Raw genomic sequence first — 21,196 nt, 5'->3', positions numbered from 1 at the left:
CAGCCTCAAAGAGCGTGTTTATGTAAAATGAAATGAGTGCTGGCAGCAAGCTGCACTTTTTTTTTTCTAATTGGGGAAAGGGTTAAAAGTATCTTTTCTTCCATTTTGAGAGATACTGTTATTACTGGGGTGTATATGAGTATGTGGCTATTTGCTATAAGAATGTGATTTTATTCTGTCTCACTGAGTTGTGAAATAGGAGCTTTATGCTATATTTATCATGTTAATCCTTTACACCCTAACAGTATAAAAAGCATGCTTTTAAAGTACTTGTAACGGTAGACTATACTAAGCTTTCTGCATAACTGCTTTTGTTATTTCCATATCAGTCACTAAGTTTATTGAGCACCTACTATATACTTACTGTTATGGATCTCAGAGTGTGGTTTGTGGACCTCTGGAAGTCCCTGAGACCCTCTTAGAGGCATTTGTGAGGTTTTCCTTTTTCTAGTTTGATGTCAGCGTGAGGCTGTGTTTTTTTTTTTTTTTTTTTAATACTTTTGCCTGAAGAACATACTGCAACAAATTGAATGACAAAAAAGATAAATGAGTATCTAGTTGTCTTCTGTTAAGCCAGATGTTGAGATTTGCAAAAATGTAAAAGGGGCTACTCTTTTTACTAAAAGTTTAAAATTTTGGATCATATAGCTGTTTCTCTTAAAACATTTACATAAACATAAAATAACTTATTTTAAAAACTGAATTCATAAATATTTTCACAAGTCGGTTTTAATTGTAATTATGGTAAATATTGATGAACATAACTTGCGTAATAAAAGCTCTTCAGGGTCCTCCATAATTTTTTAAAATTCATTTTATTTTTTATATAGAGACAGGATCTGACTGTATTGCCTAGGCTGGTCTCAAACTCCTGGCCTCAAGTGATCCTCCTCACCCTCCCAAAGTGCTGAGATAGGTGTGAGCCACTGTACCCGGCCTCTGCATAATTCTTAAGAGTTTAGGCCGGGTGTGGTGGCTCACCCGTTGGCCCAGCACTTTGGAAGGCCAAGGCAGGAGGATCACTTGTGGTCAGGAGTTTGAGACCAGCCTGACCAACATGGCGAAACTCCATCTCTACTAAAAGTACAAAAATTAGCCAGGCATGGTGGCACATGCCTGTAATCCCAGCTACTCAGGAGGCTGAAGTGGGAGAATTGCTTGAACCCGGGAGGCGGAGGTTGCAGTGAGCTGAGATTGCGCCACTGTACGCCAGCCAGGGTGACAGAGTGAGACTTTTCTGTAAAAAAAAAAAAAAAAGAGTTTAAAAGGGTCCTGATACAAATAATTGAGATTCTATCTCTGACTTAGTGCCAGCTAATAGACTTCATTTTGTGACATTTCCCACCAATAGCCACCTATTATTGTTACTTTATTTTTTTGTGTAGGATTTACTTTTCTTTCGTATCATTTATTCACCTACCAATTTTTTGTTATTCCCCAATAATGAGTGCGGGGAAGTTTAGATGTACACATCAGGTTCTTTTTATAATATATAGGTACCTGTTTATTTTTAAACCATAGTATACAATTCAGGGTGCTGTTTCACTTGTTGACAGAAAAGCATTTAATAATCTTAGGAGACTGGAAATAGAGTCACAATCTGTAGTTGATAAAAAGGAGACCCAGTAACAGAAGCTCAAATGTAGCTTTCAAATGAGTGTTCTTGTCTTCAGAAGGGTTTCCAAATTCATAATAGTAAATTGTAAATACTTTTATATATTCAGAAAATAAATTATGTGAACTATAAATATTTGTAAACCTTTGTATGTCATTTTATGTATTTTATAATAGGTTTATTTGTGAAGGCTATAATTATGTAAATCAAGTGCAACTTTTTCTTTTCCTAAAAGAAGACTTATTCATTTCTGCTTCATGAGATGCATTTCATGAAATAGCCAGATTCTGTGAACTGTTATTTACGTAAGGTTTACTACTTAATTATCTCTTACGTGCCAGCAAAGATGTTGAATTTTTTTTTTTTTTTTTTTTTTTAGATTCAGAGGGTGCATAGGCTTATTTGTTACATGGGTATTGCATGAGTAATGGTGGAAATTGGGCTTCTAGTGTACCTATCACTCAGATGTTGAACACAGTGCCCAGTAGATAATTTTTAAACCTTCACTCCCCTCCCATCCTACCCCTTTCTGGAGTTCCCAGTGTCTGTTATCTCAGTCTTAATGTCCATGTGTACCCACTTGTAAGTGAGAACGTGCACTGTATGATTTTCTGCCTCTGAGTTCACTTAGGATAATGGCCTCCAGCTCCATTCACGTTGCTGCAAAAGACATGATTTCATTCTTTTTTAACATTTCATTTGTATTCCACAGTGTATATATACACCCCATTTTGTTTGTCTAATCATCTTTTGGTAGACACTTAGGTGGGTTCCATGACTTGCTATCGTGAATAGTGTTGCGATCAACGTACAAGTGCAAGTGTCTTTTTAACATAATGCATTTTTTTCCTTTGGGTATGAATTGTGTTTTCAACTATGTGTGAAAAGGAAAGAAATAAGGTTGTGGCCGGTGGTCTCTGTTTTATTTTTTGTAGGGGTGGGGGTTTTGCTATGTTGCCTAAACTGTTCTTAACTGGCCTCAAGCAATCCTGGTGCCGAGGCTTCAAAAGTGTTGGGATTACAGGCTTGAACCACCATACCTGGCCCTGCAGTGGCCTCTAAGCCCTTATTTCCTAAAGTCTCACTCTGAGATTTCCATGTAGAAATTTTTGGCTAGGGGGTAGTAGGTGTTTCCAGATACCTATCTGGCTATCTAGTACACTTACTTGTAGTTTTTTTTTTTTTTTTTTTGAGATGGAGTCTCTCTCTGTTGCCCAGGCTGGAGTGCAGTGGCATGATCTCGGCTCACTGCAAGCTCCACCTCCCAGGTTCACGCCATTCTCCTGCCTCAACCTCCCGAGTAGCTGGGACTACAGGCACCCACCACTAGCCCGGCTAATTTTTTGTATTTTTAGTAGAGACGGGTTTTCACCACGTTAGCCAGGATGGTCTCAATCTCCTGACCTCGTGATCCACCCGCCTCGGCCTCCCAAAGTGTTGGGATTACAGGAGTGAGCCACCATGCCTGGCCACCTGTGGTTTCTTAAATGAGCATTAACTTGCTGCTGTGTGAGTTGTAGAAGGCAAATGAATATGTAAGAATTTTATGTAACTGGGCCAAAGTGAGGTAGTACAAAGGTCCTTATAAATCCTAGCCTAAATTAGGTTAATTAACTGATGCATTATATGGAAGTACTTAGCATAGTCACTGGCTCCTAGTATGTATGCTAATACATGTTGACGATATCTTAAGCATGATAGGGACAGAAGACTTCAGTGACTCTGAATTTTCTACCTAATTGCAGATCAAAATCCCCTGAGCCCAGAATTGAGCAACATTCTTTTAAAATGTTATAGAAATTAATTTTTTTTTTTTTTTTTTTGAGACAGTCTTGCTCTGTCGCCCAGGCTGGAGTGCAGTGGCACTGTCTTGGCTCACTGCAGCCTCTGCCTCCCAGGTTCAAGTGATTCTCAAGCCTCAGCCTCCCCGGGAGCTGGGATAACAGGCAGCAGCCACCACGCCTGGCTAATTTTTGTATTTTTAGTATAGACAGAGTTTCACTGTGTTGGCCAGCCTGGTCTCCAACTCCCAACCTCAGGTGATCCGCCTGCCTCAGCCTCCCAGAGTGCTGGGATTACAGGCATGAGCCACTGCCCCCAGCCAGAAATTAAATTTTTGAAAGCAAATAAAGTGAGGTTATTTCTGCACAAATAGCTACAGAATAAGATCCTTTTCAGAATAGAACGTTTTAATTTCTCTACTTACTAGAAATGATGGAGGACAGGAATCTCAAATGTTGACATTTTAACACATTTACATATATTATATTATATACATATTTCTGCTATTCCATAGGTAAGAGTTAAGCTTAAAATTAGCCCAGCAGCCGGGCGCGGTGGCTCAAGCCTGTAATCCTAGCACTTTGGGAGGCCGAGACGGGTGGATCGCGATCGAGACCATCCTGGCTAACACGGTGAAACCCCGTCTCTACTAAAAACTACAAAAAACTAGCCGGGCGAGGTGGCGGCGCCTGTAGTCCCAGCTACCTGGGAGGCTGAGGCAGGAGAATGGCGTGAACCCAGGAGGCGGAGCTTGCAGTGAGCTGAGATCCGGCCACAGCACTCCAGCCTGGGTGACAGAGCGAGACTCTGTCTCAAAAAAAAAAAAAAAAAAATTAGCCCAGCAGGATCAGCAGTTTAGTTTTCTGTTTAACATATTTTGCAGATACTAAGGTTTTGGCACCAAGAGAGAAAAATTTCTAACTTTCCATCCCAGTTACAAATTAAATATGTAAAATCTTCAAATACTCTTTAAAAGTCTGTTTAGAGTAATAGGGCTTTTCATTTTGTTTTTAGGATTTTTCTTTGGATTCAAGTACAGGATTTAATATATTAAATTTTATCTTACTAGATTTGGCCCATTCTGGCTTGTGTGTGTATCTTTTGCTTTGATTTGATTCATAAGTTTGATTCAACTTCACTTATGTTTGAAGTTTGAAATACTAGGAACCTGTCCTGTGGTTTACTTAGTAGGAGTGACAAAAACCTCATTAATTATTTGGGAGGCCTGGATTCTAAATCCATCTGTCACTAACTACCCTCAGAAAAATTCACTTTTTGGACCTCAGTCTCTTGAAATTTAAAATCGCACTTGATAGTCTCTGTAACAATGTTGCAAAATCTGATCTAATTCTAAGTTTCTGTGTTTATATGTTTCTAAAAATGAATGGGTTCTGTTTTTTCTTTTGTTTGGCGTGTATTTATATTACTGCAAAGAAAAGAGTTTGATTTAGACTGTTTAGAAGCAACTTCTTTTTTTCCCCACAGTGTTTTTATTATGTTATCCAGAAAAGCAGCCACACAAATTTTGACTTAAATATATAGGTTTTATTAAAACAAGAGCTGTTAAAACCAAATAGAAAAGAAAAACTAAAGAGATTAGTTTGATTACTTGGAGAACCAGAGATTTTGGAGTAAGTATTTCAACTATATGATAGGCTTTAAGTTATTGATTATTTGCTTCCTTCATAAATATATTGGAACAGAGTGCTTTTATAGCTTAATGAATAATAGCAAGAGTAATGCTGGAAATCAGGAAAAAAATACTAGGAATCCACATTCTCTTAATGGACTGTAATAATTGAGATTGCCTCTATCTGTAATATTTTATGCAGTTCTACTTATCAGCTCACAAGTACCGAATCATATAAGAAGAATTCAAGTGGGAAATTGCATTTATCAAGGAGTTGGAACTTTTTTCTTATGAAAATATTTTGAAAAAGTTAAATTTTCAGGTAGTAAAGGATGAAGATATAATCTACAACAGATGCAGGAAAATAGAAATTTATAAAAGGTGTGAATGGAGGTAAATATGTACTTACTCACCCTAACCTAAAATATTGAGACTACAAGTATTTGGAAAAAGTAGGCTGGGCATGGTGGCTCATGTCTGTAGTCCTGGCACTTTGGGAGGCTGAGGTGGGAGGATTGCTTGAGGCCAGGACTTCAATACCAGCCTGGGCAACACAGTGAACCGCCCCCCCCCCCCCCCATCTCTACAAAAAGTTTAAAAAATTAGGCAGATATGGTGGCATGTGCCCGCGGTCTCTGTTACATGGGAGTCTGAGGGAGGAAGATTGCTTGAGTCCAGGAGGTCCAGGCTACAGTGAGCCATGTTTGTACCACTGCACTCCAGCCTGGGCAACAGAGTGAGACTCAAGAAAAATAAAAAAGGAAAAAGTAACTTAAGGGCTAAATAAAAGATTACATATACATATAAACTCCCTCAAAAGATGGATGTTCAGGCTGCAGTGCATAAGGTCCAAAAGGAGTCAATGAAATACCAAAGGAAACACCATTCTGAGTCAAACTAAATGAGTTATCCACCAGTGTCTTCTCTTTGAGTAGCACCAATTGATTTTTAGTGGAAAAGCATGTTATACTCTCTGATTGTACGTAGTGGTTTCTATTCATTTTTTAAAAATATATGTTCTACCTTATTTCAAAAAGGACTTAAGGGATTGATACCACTTAGTGGATGATCCTCAGTAAGAAAAAGGACAGGTAGTTGGGGATGTATCCTTTAAATGTTAGGGTTTTATTTTACTATCAACTCTACAGATATTATTGTTATAAACTTTTTTAGAACAAGTTACTTTAATGGAAATTACATTTCATAAAAATGAATTTTGAAGATAACTGAAGCTTAAAATCACCAATAATTTCCATCAATTTTTTAGCAGATTTTGATGAAATCTTCTCTAAGGTGAATTTTAATATTTATGCCCATTTTTTCTTTTGTAATTTAATAGTTGTTGTAGAAAATTAGAAAATTTAGATAACCAAAAAAGAAAATCACTCATAACCTATCACCAAGCAATAACCATAGTTAACATTCTAACCTGTACTCCTTCTAGACTTTAGACACACAAATTTATTTATTATTATTATTTTGTTGTTGTTGTTGTTGTTGTTGTTGAGTTGTTGCCCAGGCTCGAATGCAATGGCACAGTCTTGGCTCACTGCAACCTCCGCCTCCCAGGTTCAAGCGATTCTCCTGCCTCAGCCTGCCTAGTAACTGGGATTACAGACATGTGCCACCACGCCCGGCTAGTTTTGTATTTTTAGTAGAGTCAGAGTTTCTCCATGTTGGTCAGGCTGGTCTCGAACTCCCGACCTCAGGTGATCCACCCGCCTCAGCCTCCCAAAGTACTGGGATTACAGGCGTGAGCCACTGCACCCAGCCCACAAATTTATTTTTTAAAAGTACGTGCTTGACTATATTTTTCTGTTTGTCCTTTTAAACAATGCCTGGAGAAATTAGCACTTGTCTTTCTTTTTAATACCTCAGAGTCATTAGTATGAAAAGCAGTTATTGTAGTGTTTTATCATTTACTTATATCCTTGGGGACCACAAGAATGTGTAAGACTCTGCACCAGTTGGTTGTAGGTACTGTATTTTATGAGTTCTTGTATTTTAAATAGCTTTGTAACGTTATCTGCTGCCAGAATTCAGCCTCCTTTACTGTTTTCCTTGTTCCTTGTCTTATAATTCTTCTGTTTTTCTAATCTGTTATGGACTAACAATAAGATCCTTAGACTTGTTTGAATTATGTTTAAATTAAGAGAAAGTAGACCCTGAAAGGAGGCTAGAGAATCTAAATTCAGTGAGTTTTCACGTAACACCTCTAGAACAAATATTTTTGGTTTCCAAAGAGTTATTTGTAGTTGAGGTTTTCAATTAAAGTAGATATTGATGTATTTATAACAAGAATTGAATGGTGTAGTCAAATTTTAGAAAATTTTAACACACAAATATACCCCAGAATATTAGGTTTCATAATGAAAATGCTACTTTTCAACTATTTTTTATAATTTGTGTAAGTCATATAAATGAGTATAACCTTATATTTTTGTTAATATTTCATAGTAATTATTTTTCTCATGCAGGAAGATGAGAAGTTTTTGTCTGAAGTTTTTGCACAATTAACAGATGAGGCTACAGATGATGATAAACGGCGTGAATTGGTAAGTTACAAAATTTAAACTCTTGAAGAGCACTTATTCTTTTGGCATGCACAGCTTTTAATCTTGAATTTGCTAACTTCAGACAATTTTTTGTAATTAGATTAGTAAGAGATGAAAAGTGTGTATTTAAATTGAACTATGAAATGGTTGTTCAGAGTTTCTAAAATTTGTTTCTAGAATTTGTATATTTTAGAAAATTCTTAGGATGCTCTGATATATCACCCCCCACCATTGTATGCCTTATAAATCCCCAAACCGGATAAGTGCCTTATATTAGAACACAATTACAAAACTCAGACATTTTTGTGGTTGCAGAAGTTTACATTATAGCGATGCTTCTTTTTTTCTTTTTTCTTTTTTTTTGAGACGGAGTTTCGCTCTTGTTGCCCAGGCTGGAGTGCAATGGTGCGATCTCGGCTGACCGCAACCTCCGCCTCCCAGGTTCAAGTGATTCTCCTGCCTCAGCTTCCCGAGTAGCTGGGATTACAAACATGCGCCACCATGCCCGGCTAATTTTGTATTTTTAGTAGAGACGGAGTTTCTCCATGTTGGTCAGGCTGGTCTCGAACTCTCGACCTGAGGTGATCCGCCCGCCTCAGCCTCCCAAAGTGCTGGGATTACAGGCATGAGCCACTGCACCCAGCCACGATGCTTTTCTTTTTAAACAAGAGGTAAGGAAAATGCTTCCTGAATAAATGATGTAAATAATTTGGTTCTTTGGAAATTTTTTGTTTTTATCATAAGCATTTTCTTTGAGATATAAACCATTTTGAGGAAGAGAATAGTGATTGCCATTTGCCAGATGTTTGACGTTTTTTTCAAATATAACGAGATGAGAAGGGAAAGTATATATTATAGTAATGCATATTCAGTTCTGTAATTTACCTATCTGATGTTGAATTACTAAAAGTATCTTCAGTTTCAGATTTTTATTTATTGGGATTTCACAAAATAATGAAAGATGGCTGATTTAAAACCTGTAAGTCATCTTTAGTGTAGTTACTTATTAGTAACCTACTTAGTTTTCTCAATTGTAATAGTGGTGTTTTAGACTAGGGAAGCTTTGATGTGCATTTCAGTCCTTAAACCAGTATTATGTTTTTGAGAGATTACTGGGGACCCAGCTAGAGTTGAGTTACAGGATGGTTTCTGTGAAAATATGTGTTCATAATTCAAAACAAATTTCTTACCTGGCATTTTTGCACTGAATGTCTTTAAAGAGTTAATTGGTCAGTGTTAACCTTCTGAAAGATCTCCTTTTTTTTATTTTTTCTTTTTGAAAAAGAGTCTTGCTCTTTTGCCCAGGCTGGAGTGCAGTGGCACAATTTCAACTCACTGCAACCTCCGCCACCTGGGTTCAAGTGATTCTCGTGCCTCAGCCTCCCGAGTAGCTGTGATTACAGGTGCGTGCCGCCATGCCCAGCTAATTTTTGTATATTTAGTAGAGACAGAGTTTCATCTGTTGGTCAGGCTGGTCTCAAACCCCCGGAATCAAGTGATCCACCGGCCTCAGCCTCCCTAAGTGTTGGGATTACAGGCGCGAGCCACTATGCCCCACCAAATGTCATCTTTTCAGAGTATCCTGGCGCCTCAAAACCGACATTTAAAAATATATTAAAAACTAGCACCCCATTAAAAGTATATCTTGCATTTTTCCATACTAATAGACCCATAGGCACATCCAGCATCTTAAACAAAGTATGCATACTCTCGTTTGCCTTTTATCACCAAATATCTCTGTTGACCTGTAAGGTCCCAATGGAGTAAGAAAAATGTTCTAATAACATATTTCAAAGGTTCACTTAGAAAGGTGTGTTGTCAAACACTGCTATTCACTGGAAAAAAAAGAAAAAAGCAGCTTATGATGCATCTTTCAGAAAGCCAGCTTACATTTACCTTTTACTGGTGGATTTCTCTTTCTGCTTAGCAGCGTCCAGTCATGCAAGTTTTACTTTTAATGGGGTGCTAGTTTTTAATTTGTTTTTAATGTAGTTTTGAGGAGCCAGGATACTCCAAAAAAGATGAGATCCTTCAGAAGGGTGAATACCAAACCATGGTAGATTATTACTATAGTGTGCCCCAAGTTTATGTTTATCAACATCTCACTAAAATTTCTAACATTACAGGTTAATTTTTTCAAGGAATTTTGTGCGTTTTCTCAGACATTACAACCTCAAAACAGGGATGCATTTTTCAAAACATTGGCAAAATTGGGAATTCTTCCTGCTCTTGAAATTGTAATGGTAATTATGCCGTTTCTTTTCATGTTTTTGAAGTTGTGAATTTGTAATAGACTTTTATTATGGATGAGAAAGTGTATATTATAATAATGTATATTCAGTTCTATAGTTTAGCTATCTTATATTGAATTACTACAAGAATATCTTCAGTTTCAGAATTTAATTTTTAATATCAGTATGTAATCACTTGCATATAGTATGCTTTCAAGTAAGTAAAAAAAACCCACGTTTTTGCAAGACTGTTCTTTTCTGTAACAGTATTAAGTGTGTTTCATAGAAGCCGGTAAAATATCTTTTGTTTTTAGATCAGTAAGTGGAATGAGGACAGACTGAAACAAAGGGATTCATGCTGCAACACAGGGTTAGGGCATAATTCTTAGACTTTTGTTTATATGAGTTTTACCCATTGGTATTTACTTTATGGAAAATTAAAACAAATTTTTAAAGTATTCATTTAAAATGAGAACGCATTATATGTTAACATAAATAATAGAACTTTTTTCACCACATTTTCTTGAGATTGAAATCAATATAACTTTTATGAAAAAATAATTTTTTCAAACCAAAAAATTTAGTGAGAAGAGTACCATTTTTTACTTTTTTTTTTCTGCTAATCCCTCTAATACCTTGCTTTATAGAAGGTGTCTAGATTCACAAAGCAGCTTCTACGTTTAATTTGTGTGATATGATTTGTCACGCAGCCTCTGGAAAACCCCACTGTACTTGTGATTGAATGAGAGTGAAAATGACAAAGCCTCAGTATTATTTATTATTATGAAATAGTCTTAATCTTGTATACTTCCTAAAAGGATGTTAGACCCCTCTCACCAGGATTCCCTGGACCACACTTTTGAGAACTGCTGGGTTGGGGAGTGTTTTCAGAATCACCTCAAGATTTTGTAACTTATCAGTCACATACTCTTCATGTGTTGGAAGGGAAAAGTATTTAGGATTACTACCTTAGAAAACTAAGTTGCACCAAAGGGTAGAAGTGCCCAAAAAGAGTTTTCAAAAGCATGCTCTATTAGGTGAGTCACAGAAAATAGAAACAGTTACTAAGGGTAACCTTGGCAAATTCAGGACAAAAGGCAGATTCTGGAAGACTTTGAAGTCTTGGCTAGGAGACATTATTCAAATTTTTACATCTATTTAAATAAAACCCCTTCCCATATTTTTTACAGCATTTGTAAAGCATTGCCTTATAATCCTGTGCCAATTATTATATTTAAAATCTCTGAATATTTATTTGCAGTGGTAAAAATCTGTAGAAACTGATCATTGAATTGCCTAAAAGTTTTAATATTTATAAAAAGAAAGGAAGACCATACTGGCGAGGTGATGCATATTGATTACAGTAAAACATATTAATCCAAAAAGTTGAGAGCTAGTGGATGGATTTGGAAAAGAAAAAAATGTGAGAATAACTTTTGTTAACAGTCTCTTAAGTAACCTAGTTTTCCTTTTATCAGGGCATGGATGATTTGCAAGTCAGATCAGCTGCTACAGATATATTTTCTTATCTAGTAGAATTTAGTCCATCTATGGTCCGAGAGTTTGTAATGCAAGAAGCTCAGCAGAGTGATGACGTGAGTAATAATGCTGTGTGAATTACTTGTAGAGTAAGTGGTGTTTGCAAACTGTTGAGAGAAAAAACATAACATAATCTTAATCTTTCTTGGGAATAAAATAATAGATTTCTGACTAGTTGTGACTTTGGCCAAATTAGAATATGTGGCAACTGATTTTGTTTATTGTTAAAAAAAAAAAACACCCAAAAATTCAAACCAGTATTGAGATAAACAGATTATAATAGAATCAGATTTGTAAATATTGGTCTTAAATTTCAAGTGTTAATAAAATGTAATTTCAAGCCTTAGGTGATTTACAGGTCAGGTACTTACCTAGGATAACTAAAAATTTGCTTTTGTTTGTTCAAAGAATATGTTTTAAGTAGGAATGAAAGTTTAATAATGACTTGATGAGATTAGAGACTATTTTTCTAAGTGAAGTAATTCAGGAATAGAAAACCAAACATCTTATGTTCTCAACTTACAAGTGGGAGCTAGGCTATGAGGATGCAAAGGCATAAGAATGACACAGTGGACTTTGGGGACTCAGGGAAAGGGTGGGAAGGGGGTGAAGGATAAAAAGCTACAAATAGGGTGCAGTGTATACTGCTTGGGTGATGGGTGCACCAAAATCTCACAAATCACCACCAAAGAACTTACTCATGTAACCAAACACCACCTGTTCCCCAACCACCTGTGGAAATAAAAAAAATTTAAAAAGAAAGTTTAATAATGAGACCAATATTGTGTTTTCCCACTACTGATATATTTAAATTTTCCCCTTAAGCTATTTTAAGGACAAAATGAACATAGAGCTATAATTTAAAGTACTTTTTTTTTTTTTTTTTGAGACGGAGTCTCATTCTGTCGCCGGGGCTGGAGTGCAGTGGCCGGATCTCAGCTCACTGCAAGCTCCGCCTCCCGGGTTCACGCCATTCTCCTGCCCCAGCCTCCCGAGTAGCTGGGACTACAGGCGCCCGCCACCTCGCCCGGCTAGTTTTTTGTATTTTTTAGTAGAGACGGGGTTTCACAGTGTTAGCCAGGATGGTCTCGATCTCCTGACCTCGTGATCCGCCCGTCTCGGCCTCCCAAAGTGCTGGGATTACAGGCTTGAGCCACCGCGCCCGGCCAAGTACTTTTTTTTTTACATTAAAAATGCCTTAGTTTTAAGTAGAAGGTAATTATAATTGTCTTCCTTTTGTTTGTTTATTTGAGACAGAGGTTCCCTCTTGTTGATCAGGCTGGAGTGCAATGGCACATTCTCGGCTCACTGTAACCTCTATGCACCACCATGCCTGGCTAATTGTGTATTTTTGGTAGAGACGAGGGTTCACCTATTTGTTCAGGGTGGTCTCGAACTCCTGACCTCAGGTGATCCACCCGTCTCGGCCCCCCAAAGTGCTGGGATTACAGGCATGAGCCACCATGTCCGATCCTCTTCTTAAGGAAAGTTTTTGATTCCCAATTTTAGTTTGATGCTTACATGAGTTACCATTGAATTAAATTATAGTTGTTTTATGTGTTTTGTGTTTAATCTTGTAATATGTCCTTAGCTTTATGCTTTCTATGTTTGTTAGTTATTTTCAATGTTTTTTAAAGTGATTTTATTTTAGAATCAACTTGGGCTAATGCAGTATAGTCAGTAGAGAAGTAATATTTTGTGTTCTCTCTATATATATATTTTAAAAATCAAACAATGCTAGTTCTGACTTTAAAGAGAAATGCCTACTTTACTAATAATTTTATAATCTCATAGGTTTATCTTAATGCCACCCTTTACAAAAGATAACTTTGAAATTTAACACTCCCATTGCTCCATCTTCAGTGATGTGTGTGATTAAAGCCATTTATCATAAAATGACCATGAATCAATCTCAGACCATGATCATAGTAAACTGTTTAACTTCAGAAATCTTTTTTTTTTTTTTTTTTTTTGAGACGGAGTCTTGCTCTGCTGCCCAGACTGGAGTGCAGTGGCCGGCTCTCAGCTCACTGCAAGCTCCGCCTCCCGGGTTCACGCCATTCTCCTGTCTCAGCCTCCCGAGTAGCTGGGACTACAGGCGCCCGCCTCGTCGCCCGGCTAGTTTTTTGTATTTTTTAGTAGAGACGGGGTTTCACCGTATTAGCCAGGATGGTCTCGATCTCCTGACCTCATGATCCGCCCGTCTCGGCCTCCCAAAGTGCTGGGATTACAGGCTTGAGCCACCGCGCCCGGCCAACTTCAGAATTCTTAACTCTTCAAGTTTTGGTTCCTGTTTTAATTAGAAATATTTCTTGTTTAATTGATGCATAAGACTTAGAAAAGCAGCGATTGATTTTTTCACTATGAAAAGTTCCTTTCGGCCGGGCGCGGTGGCTCAAGCCTGTAATCCCAGCACTTTGGGAGGCCGAGACGGGCGGATCACGAGGTCAGGAGTTCGAGACCATCCTGGTGAACACGGTGAAACCCCGTCTCTACTAAAAAATACAAAAACTAGCCGGGCGAGGTGGCGGCGCCTGTAGTCCCAGCTACTCGGGAGGCTGAGGCAGGAGAATGGCGTGAACCCGGGAGGCGGAGCTTGCAGTGAGCTGAGATCCAGCCACTGCACTCCAGCCCGGGAGACAGAGCAAGACTCCGTCTCAAAAAAAAAAAAAAAAAAAAAAGAAAAGAAAAGTTCCTTTCTCAGTGTTTTTTTTTTCTTATAACAACCTTCAAGGGGTTTCATTTTCCTGAATTTTCTGAGAGGTAACAATTTTACAATTTTAAAACTGTGTTGCCTCAAAATAATTTAGTCCACAAGAGAAGATAAATCTAATTACAAAAAGAAACCCAAATTAAGTCTTCTACATGCTGAATTCTATATTGGGCTGGTGGTGACCTTTAGGAAGGAAACAGAAAATGACTTATCTGTATATTCAGTGGCAGTTGATATTTTAGTGCCCTTTTAAAATAAATGCTCAGCATTCAAACATTTCCTTTTGGTAAAGTATTATGGAGCAGATTTGATTATGGCAACATGGGTTACAATATTTAAATATGTATTAAGATAAAAGGAAATATTAACATATTTTACTATAGTCATTGTTTCTATCCAAGCAGAAAGGGTAAATTTAGCGATAATGTCGTCTTTTTGTTATACCACAGATTGCATGTATTTTTATATTAATGGCCTTTGAAACATTCAGTAAAACTTATAGAACCTGACTGGGTTAGGTGTTTTCTCATTTAAGAATAAAATCTCATATTAATTTTTTAGATATGATAATAACATTTGTGTTATTTTAAAAGAATCCTTATATTTTAAAGATTTATGCTGACATATTTATATGAAATTTGCTTCAAAATAAATTCTGTAGTGTAGAGATAAGTTGGTGTATTAAACAAGATCGACCGTGAATTAGTAATTGTTGAAGCTGGGATGGATACATGGGATTTATTATATTATCCTCTCTAGTTCTTTATATATCTGAGATTTATCATAAAAAGAAGTTAGGAAATACATAAGCTAATCTCTATAGATTGACTGTTCAGTATTTTGCATTAGGTCACATTTTATTTCTTAAAATTTCTCCAAGTCACAATAATAACAAAAAAACTTCCAGATACCCTTCACACAAATTCCCCAGTTGTGGTTTGTTTTTTTTTTTTTTTTTTTTTTTTGAGACAGAGTCTTCACTCTGTCACCCAGGCTGGAGTGCAGTAGCGCGATCTCGGCTCACTGCAACCTCCGCCTCCCTGGTTCAAGCGATTCTCCTGCCTCAGCCTCCTGAGTAGCTGGGATTACAGGTGCGCATCACCTCGCCCGGCTAATTTTTGTATTTTTAGTAGAGACAGCGTTTCATCATGTTGGTCAGGCTGGTCTTGAACTCCTGGTCTCGGGATCCGCCCTCCTCGGCTTCCCAAAGTGCTGGGATTACAGGCGTGAGCCACCGCACCTGGCCCAATTGTTAATATTTTATCTGTCATTTGTTTTGTCATTCTTTCTATGCTTGCATTTGTATAAATACATATGCATACATGGGTATTATTTTCTTTCTGAACCATTGAGGAATAAGGTGCAGAAATGATGACAAACTGTCCCTTTACCCCTAGTTACTTCACTGTCAGCAACTAAAAACTCTCATATTACTACAGTATAATTATCAAAATCATGATATTAAGATTTTTATAATACTATCATCTAACTACAGTACTCATTCATATTTTATTCATTGTCCCAGTAATGTCCATTTTAACCAAGACAAAAACAAAAAGTTTCTGATCTATTATCCAACAACTTTGGTTGGTCTGTTGTTTCCTCACAATTAGATAGATTCTAGTTACTTCTTTGTGGCAGAAATGGCATAGAAGTATGATTTCCTTCAGTGTGTCATATCAGGAAATCCCCCCAATTTTTAAAAATGAATGTGCCAGATAAGGTGGTGGTGCATGCCTGTAATCTCAGCTGCTTGGCAGGATGAGGTGGGAGGATCTCTTGAGCCTAGGAGTTCAAGACCAGCATGGGCAACATAGCAAGATCCTGCTCAAAAAAACAAAACAAAACAAAACGATTGAGTCTTCATTTTTTTCTGTCCAGGCTGTTTGTCATTCCACAGACGTAAGAAGTTGGACCATTACGTTCTGTAGAACTTGAGGAGCTACTTGTAGTTGCGCTCTTCAAATCAGAATGGGTTGAAAGAAGTATCGGTTTTTATATATGTATGTGTATGTATATGTTATATATAGTCATCCCTCAGTATCTGTGGGGGATGGGTTCCAGGAAACCACTTTCCCCTCCCACTGGGACACTAGGATACCTAACTCCACTTATGCTCAAGTCCGTTATATAAAATGGCATAAAATTTGCATATAACCTATGCACATCTTCCCTTATACTTTAGATTATAATACCTGATACAATGCAAATGCTATGTAAATAGTTGTTATACTATATTGTTGAGAGAATAAACATTGTTTAGAGAATAATAACAATAGTAATAAAAGAAAAAATCTGTACATGTTTCAGTATGGATACAACCATCCTTTTTTTTTTTTCCTTTCCCAAGTATTTTTCATCCTTACTTGGTTGAATCCAGGAGCATGGAACCTACAGATGCAGAGGACCAACTGTATTACTTACACACACACACACGTACTTAGAAGCATTCATTAAAGTTGCTGTAAAGCAAATTATGTTAGTGGTTTTTTTTTTTTTTTTTTAAGACAGAGTCCTGCTCTGTCACCCAGGCTGAAGTGCAGTGGCACGATCTTGGCTCACTGCAACCTCTGCCTCCTGGGTTCAAGCAGTTCTCCCTGCCTCAGCCTCCTAAGTAGCTGGGTTTACAGGTGCCCACCACCACACCCAGATAATTTTTTTATATTTTTAGTAGAGATGAGGTTTCACCATGTTGGGCAGGCTGGTCTCAAACTCCTGACCTCAGGCAATCCTCCCGCCTTAGCCTCTCAAATGGCTGGGATTATAGACGTGGGCCATTGCACCCAGCCAATTAATGGACTTTTTATTAAATTCTTGTGTTTGTATTAAGCAAACTGGAAATGTTTTCACAACATCCACCAGTTATTTTTACTCTGATTCAAAATATTCTTGCTCTTGCCATTTCTTCTTTTCTCCTCTTATTTACTGTATCCATCAAACCTAAGATATGCAGATATTAATATTTCCTTGATCTTACAAGACAGTGTCAGTAAAAGATTTTTATGTAATTTTGTCATGATTACCACTTGGCTGATAGTGACTGTCAAATGCCATCAATTACAAAATGTATCTTAATTTTAAGAGGTTAAAATTTTTTTTTTTTTGAGACGGAGTCTCGCTGTCACCCAGGCTGGAGTACAGTGGCCGGATCTCAGCTCACTGCAAGCTCCGCCTCCCGGGTTCACGCCATTCTCCTGTCTCAGCCTCCCGAGTAGCTGGGACTACAGGCGCCGGCCACCACGCCCGGCTAGTTTTTGTATTTTTTCGTAGAGACGGGGTTTCACCGTGTTAGCCAGGATGGTCTCGAACTCCTGACCTCGTGATCCGCCCGTCTCGGCCTCCCAAAGTGCTGGGATTACAGGCTTGAGCCACCGCGCCCGGCCAAGAGGTTAAAATTTTTAAGAAATCTGTTTTAGAATCAATGAAACAAATGTAAACATCTGATTTTATTTATATTTCCCAATCAGAAAATAGAGATGCCAGCTTAGAATCAGGACAGTCTCTACTAAAAATTAGTCAGGCATGGTGGCTACAAAAATTAGTCAGGCATGGTGGCTCACATCTTTAATCCCAGCTACTCAAGAGGCTGAGGCAGGAGACTCGTTTGTGAGGTTGCACTGAGCCCAGATTGCCCCACTGCACTCCAGCCTGGGCAAGAGAATGAGACTCCGTTTCAATAAATAAATAAATAAATAAATAAATAAATAAATAAATCCCAAGAGCATGTTACTAATGTAGCAAATCTATCTGATATTAGATCGTTATATAACACAGTGTCTTCTTGCATGAAGAGTTGTGTACTGGGTTATTTTTGGTCATTTTTTCAGTTTTTTCTTTTTTTTTTTTTTTTGCTAGGAAGGATTTACTAGTTAGAGGCTGAGATAATTTATGTCTTAGGGTCACATGATCTTGTTTGTTTAGTCAACCTCTAAATTTATGCCTGAAACTGAAACTCAAAATGAATAAGAATTACTGCTAAAGAATTGTTTTCCACTTCCTATAAGTTGCAGCATGCTCTGCTTTTGTGGGTTTTCTTCTTCTTCTTCTTCTTCTTTTCTTCTTCTTCTTCTTCTTCTTCTTCTTCTTCTTCTTCTTCTTCTTCTTCTTTCTTCTTTCTTCTTTCTTCTTCTTTCTTCTTCTTCTTTTTTTTTTTTTTTTTTTTTCCGGAGTGGGATTTTTTTTCACTCTAGTGTGTAGTATTTTATAGAACCTTCAAAAGCAGTAGGAATAAAAGTTTAAATAAGCTATTCCATTCTTTGTTTTTTCTCTGTATGATTCTCACTTTGCTGTTTTAGTTGGTGTTTTTGTCTTAGATCTAATAGGTCTAATGGAAATATGTTTTGTTTTGTTTTGTTTTGTTTTGCCACCAGGATATTCTTCTTATTAATGTGGTAATTGAACAAATGATCTGTGATACTGATCCTGAGCTAGGAGGCGCTGTTCAGTTAATGGGACTTCTTCGTACTCTAATTGATCCAGAGAACATGCTGGCTACAACTAATGTAAGAAATTATTCTGAGATAAAAATGTTTTGACCTAGTCAGTTTTAGGTGGCTTTGTAATAAAATTTTGAGAAACAAATATTTTAAGTATTTGTCCAGTTGGTATTTAAGTAGCAGTGGATTCTTACAGCAATTCATTTGTGGTAAAATACAAAATTGTAATCTATTAAAATCTTAGTAAAATGTTAAGAATTCCATTTATGTCCCTTGGCCTCTGTGTGTTAATTTCTTGAAATTTAATACACAACATTGTGAATATACTTAACACTACTAAACTGTACACTTAAAAATGATAAAATTATTATTATTATTATAATTATTTTGAGATGGAGTCTCACTCTGTTTTCTATGCATTATTGTAAATCTATTCATAACATTTTTCCTGGAAATTGTGTATCTCCATACTGTCTCTTGCTATAAAATTAGCTCCTTACTGAGTAATTGCATTTTAAGTGTTAAAGTACTGAAAACTATGTAGTAGCATTAAGGAAATAATTTAAAACTTACTTTAAAAAATATTTTAAATGGAAAGATTACATTTTTAAATGATTAAATATTTATGCTATCATTGTAGCTCATATATCTTCCATAAATTGGATATGTTAGGTGTGAAATTGGATATGCCATGAAACAACATTAAGGAAAAAGAATAAATTTAAAGCTATTTTAACTTTTCCTAGGGTTATACTTTAGTGTATGTTTTTATCTAAAATAATGAGAAATCCTGAAATGTCTATCACAATTTTAAGATGTTGTACTTTTATTGAATGAGATTTTCAGGTGAGTTTATAATGTTACCTTTTAAAAAAAATTGATGGGTAGTCTCTAAATTCATATAACTGAATAAAGGACTAGTTAGGGAAGGAAAAGAAAGCTACTGTTGTGATTTCTTTTATAAAGTTATAATTTTGTTACTATTTTAACAACAAAGTCTTACCTACTAAAAATATAGATTTAATAAAATACTCATTTGGAATGAGTTTAAAAGGCTGATTTAGAAATCAGTCTTTTTAGGGTGTAATTTTCTAAATTCATTTTGATAATTTCTTAATTTTTGTGAAAAAAGATTTGCTGGTTACAGATTCGCTCCTGTTGGTGCAAATTATTATGATATAAATTAATAAAAGTTTGTCTTGTCTTTTTGCCAAAGTAAATTACTGTTGAGTCGTTTCTCTTTTTTTCTCTCAGGTTATCAGTCTTTTTTGGAGGTTTTAATATATTTTGGACATGGTGATGTGGGTGATGTTAATAATAGTGTCAAGTTATACTAAAATGTAGAGTATCTGGTTTGACTACATATTGTACTTCGCCTCAAAGTGCTAGAATTTTTAATTGTGTTTTCAAGGCCATCTGTGCTAGTATTTAAATGTCATTATGCTAATACTTAAAAATATTAATTTTATTATGACCATTAAATATTGAAAGGTTTCATCCAGCTATAAGTGCGTGTACTTTGGAAAGTGTGTTTTTTTCTTTTGGGGTATTTGTGAGTACATTTTTTGTTTGTTTGTTTGTTTCCTTAAACCACTTTCTGAGAAATATGTCCATTCTTTAATACTGTCTTTCCAAAGTATAAGATTCCCTAATAGGGAGTCCCTAAAATGTCTATCTAAATACAGTCTATCAAGCAAGAATTCTGTGACTGATTTTTTTGGTAACAGTACTTTGATTCGATACTTGTTTACAAGTTGGTTGAACGTATTACTCTGGTCAGTTTTTAAAGGCTGACTATGGCTAATTTACATATTTTAGAAGTGCATTTTAGGGATAATACTAGATCATATAGATAAATATTGTCACCAACTACCATAGCTAATATTCCTTTCCTTTCTGCAGGTCAGTTTTTCTGTGGAAATAAATATTGTGATAAAAAGAAGGCTTAAAGAGTTGGGAAGTTAATTTTGGTTATATTGAGCATGGTGAAAAGAGAAATGCACTTGTTAAATTAAGTAAGTTGATTTTAGGGGGGATACGATTGATTCTTCCAAGTTTGTCTTTAATTTAAAATTAAAAATATATAGACTTTAAAATTCGAATACAGTTTTTAAAATATCTTTCTGGAAGTGCTCTTTTTTCTTGGAGCTTCCCAAAGTCTCAACTTTTGAGCCTCAAATTTTTACATTTTTAGCATTACAGTGGTGTTTCAGTAAAAAGAATTCTAATGTCAAATGTAAACTGGTAATTTGTAGAGTGAGGCTCTGTCCCCATTAACATGAGAATGCCACCACATTACATAGCTAAGAGGCACAATATCAGAAAAGGCAGTGTAGAAACTCACATTAGCTGATTACTCAGTGATATTGTTGTAGCACAGATAATAAATAAATTCACTCTGTTTGACAGTATTAATAAAGAAAACTTTAGGAAGGCGTCGTTATTCTTGACCTCAGTCTTAAAAACCATAGGGAATAAATACTGCAGAATACAGCAGTTTCCCTTAGGATGCATGTTTTAGAGTCTGTCATTCTTTTATTTATTTTTTAAGCTAGTCTTCATGTGTCAGCTGTTTCTCTCCCTCATCATATTATTGCCTTTAGCCTTCTCTGGGTTCTAAGTAAATGTGTCTTGAGAGTTTTCTGCTCACACCTAATAAAAGTCAAGAATGTCCCCACATGCTACTTATGCACGT

At 36.4% G+C, this 21,196-nt stretch overlaps 1 protein-coding gene across 1 annotated transcript in view; it reads left to right on the top strand.

The window, feature by feature from the left end:
• LOC115894177 (serine/threonine-protein phosphatase 4 regulatory subunit 3B-like) overlaps positions 1–18,600 on the top strand; it is a 32,569-nt gene extending 13,969 nt beyond the window's left edge. The window contains exons 4-7 of the mRNA XM_030920525.1: positions 7,505–7,582; positions 9,709–9,825; positions 11,292–11,408; positions 18,436–18,600. Coding sequence (XP_030776385.1) covers positions 7,505–7,582; positions 9,709–9,825; positions 11,292–11,408; positions 18,436–18,600 — 477 coding nt within the window. The remainder of the gene's footprint in view (positions 1–7,504; positions 7,583–9,708; positions 9,826–11,291; positions 11,409–18,435) is intronic.
• The last annotated feature ends 2,596 nt before the right edge of the window (positions 18,601–21,196 follow it).

The sequence above is a fragment of the Rhinopithecus roxellana genome, chromosome 17 (assembly GCF_007565055.1).
Source record: "Rhinopithecus roxellana isolate Shanxi Qingling chromosome 17, ASM756505v1, whole genome shotgun sequence".
Lineage (NCBI taxonomy): Eukaryota > Metazoa > Chordata > Mammalia > Primates > Cercopithecidae > Rhinopithecus > Rhinopithecus roxellana.
This window is presented reverse-complemented; position numbering and strand designations above follow the sequence as displayed.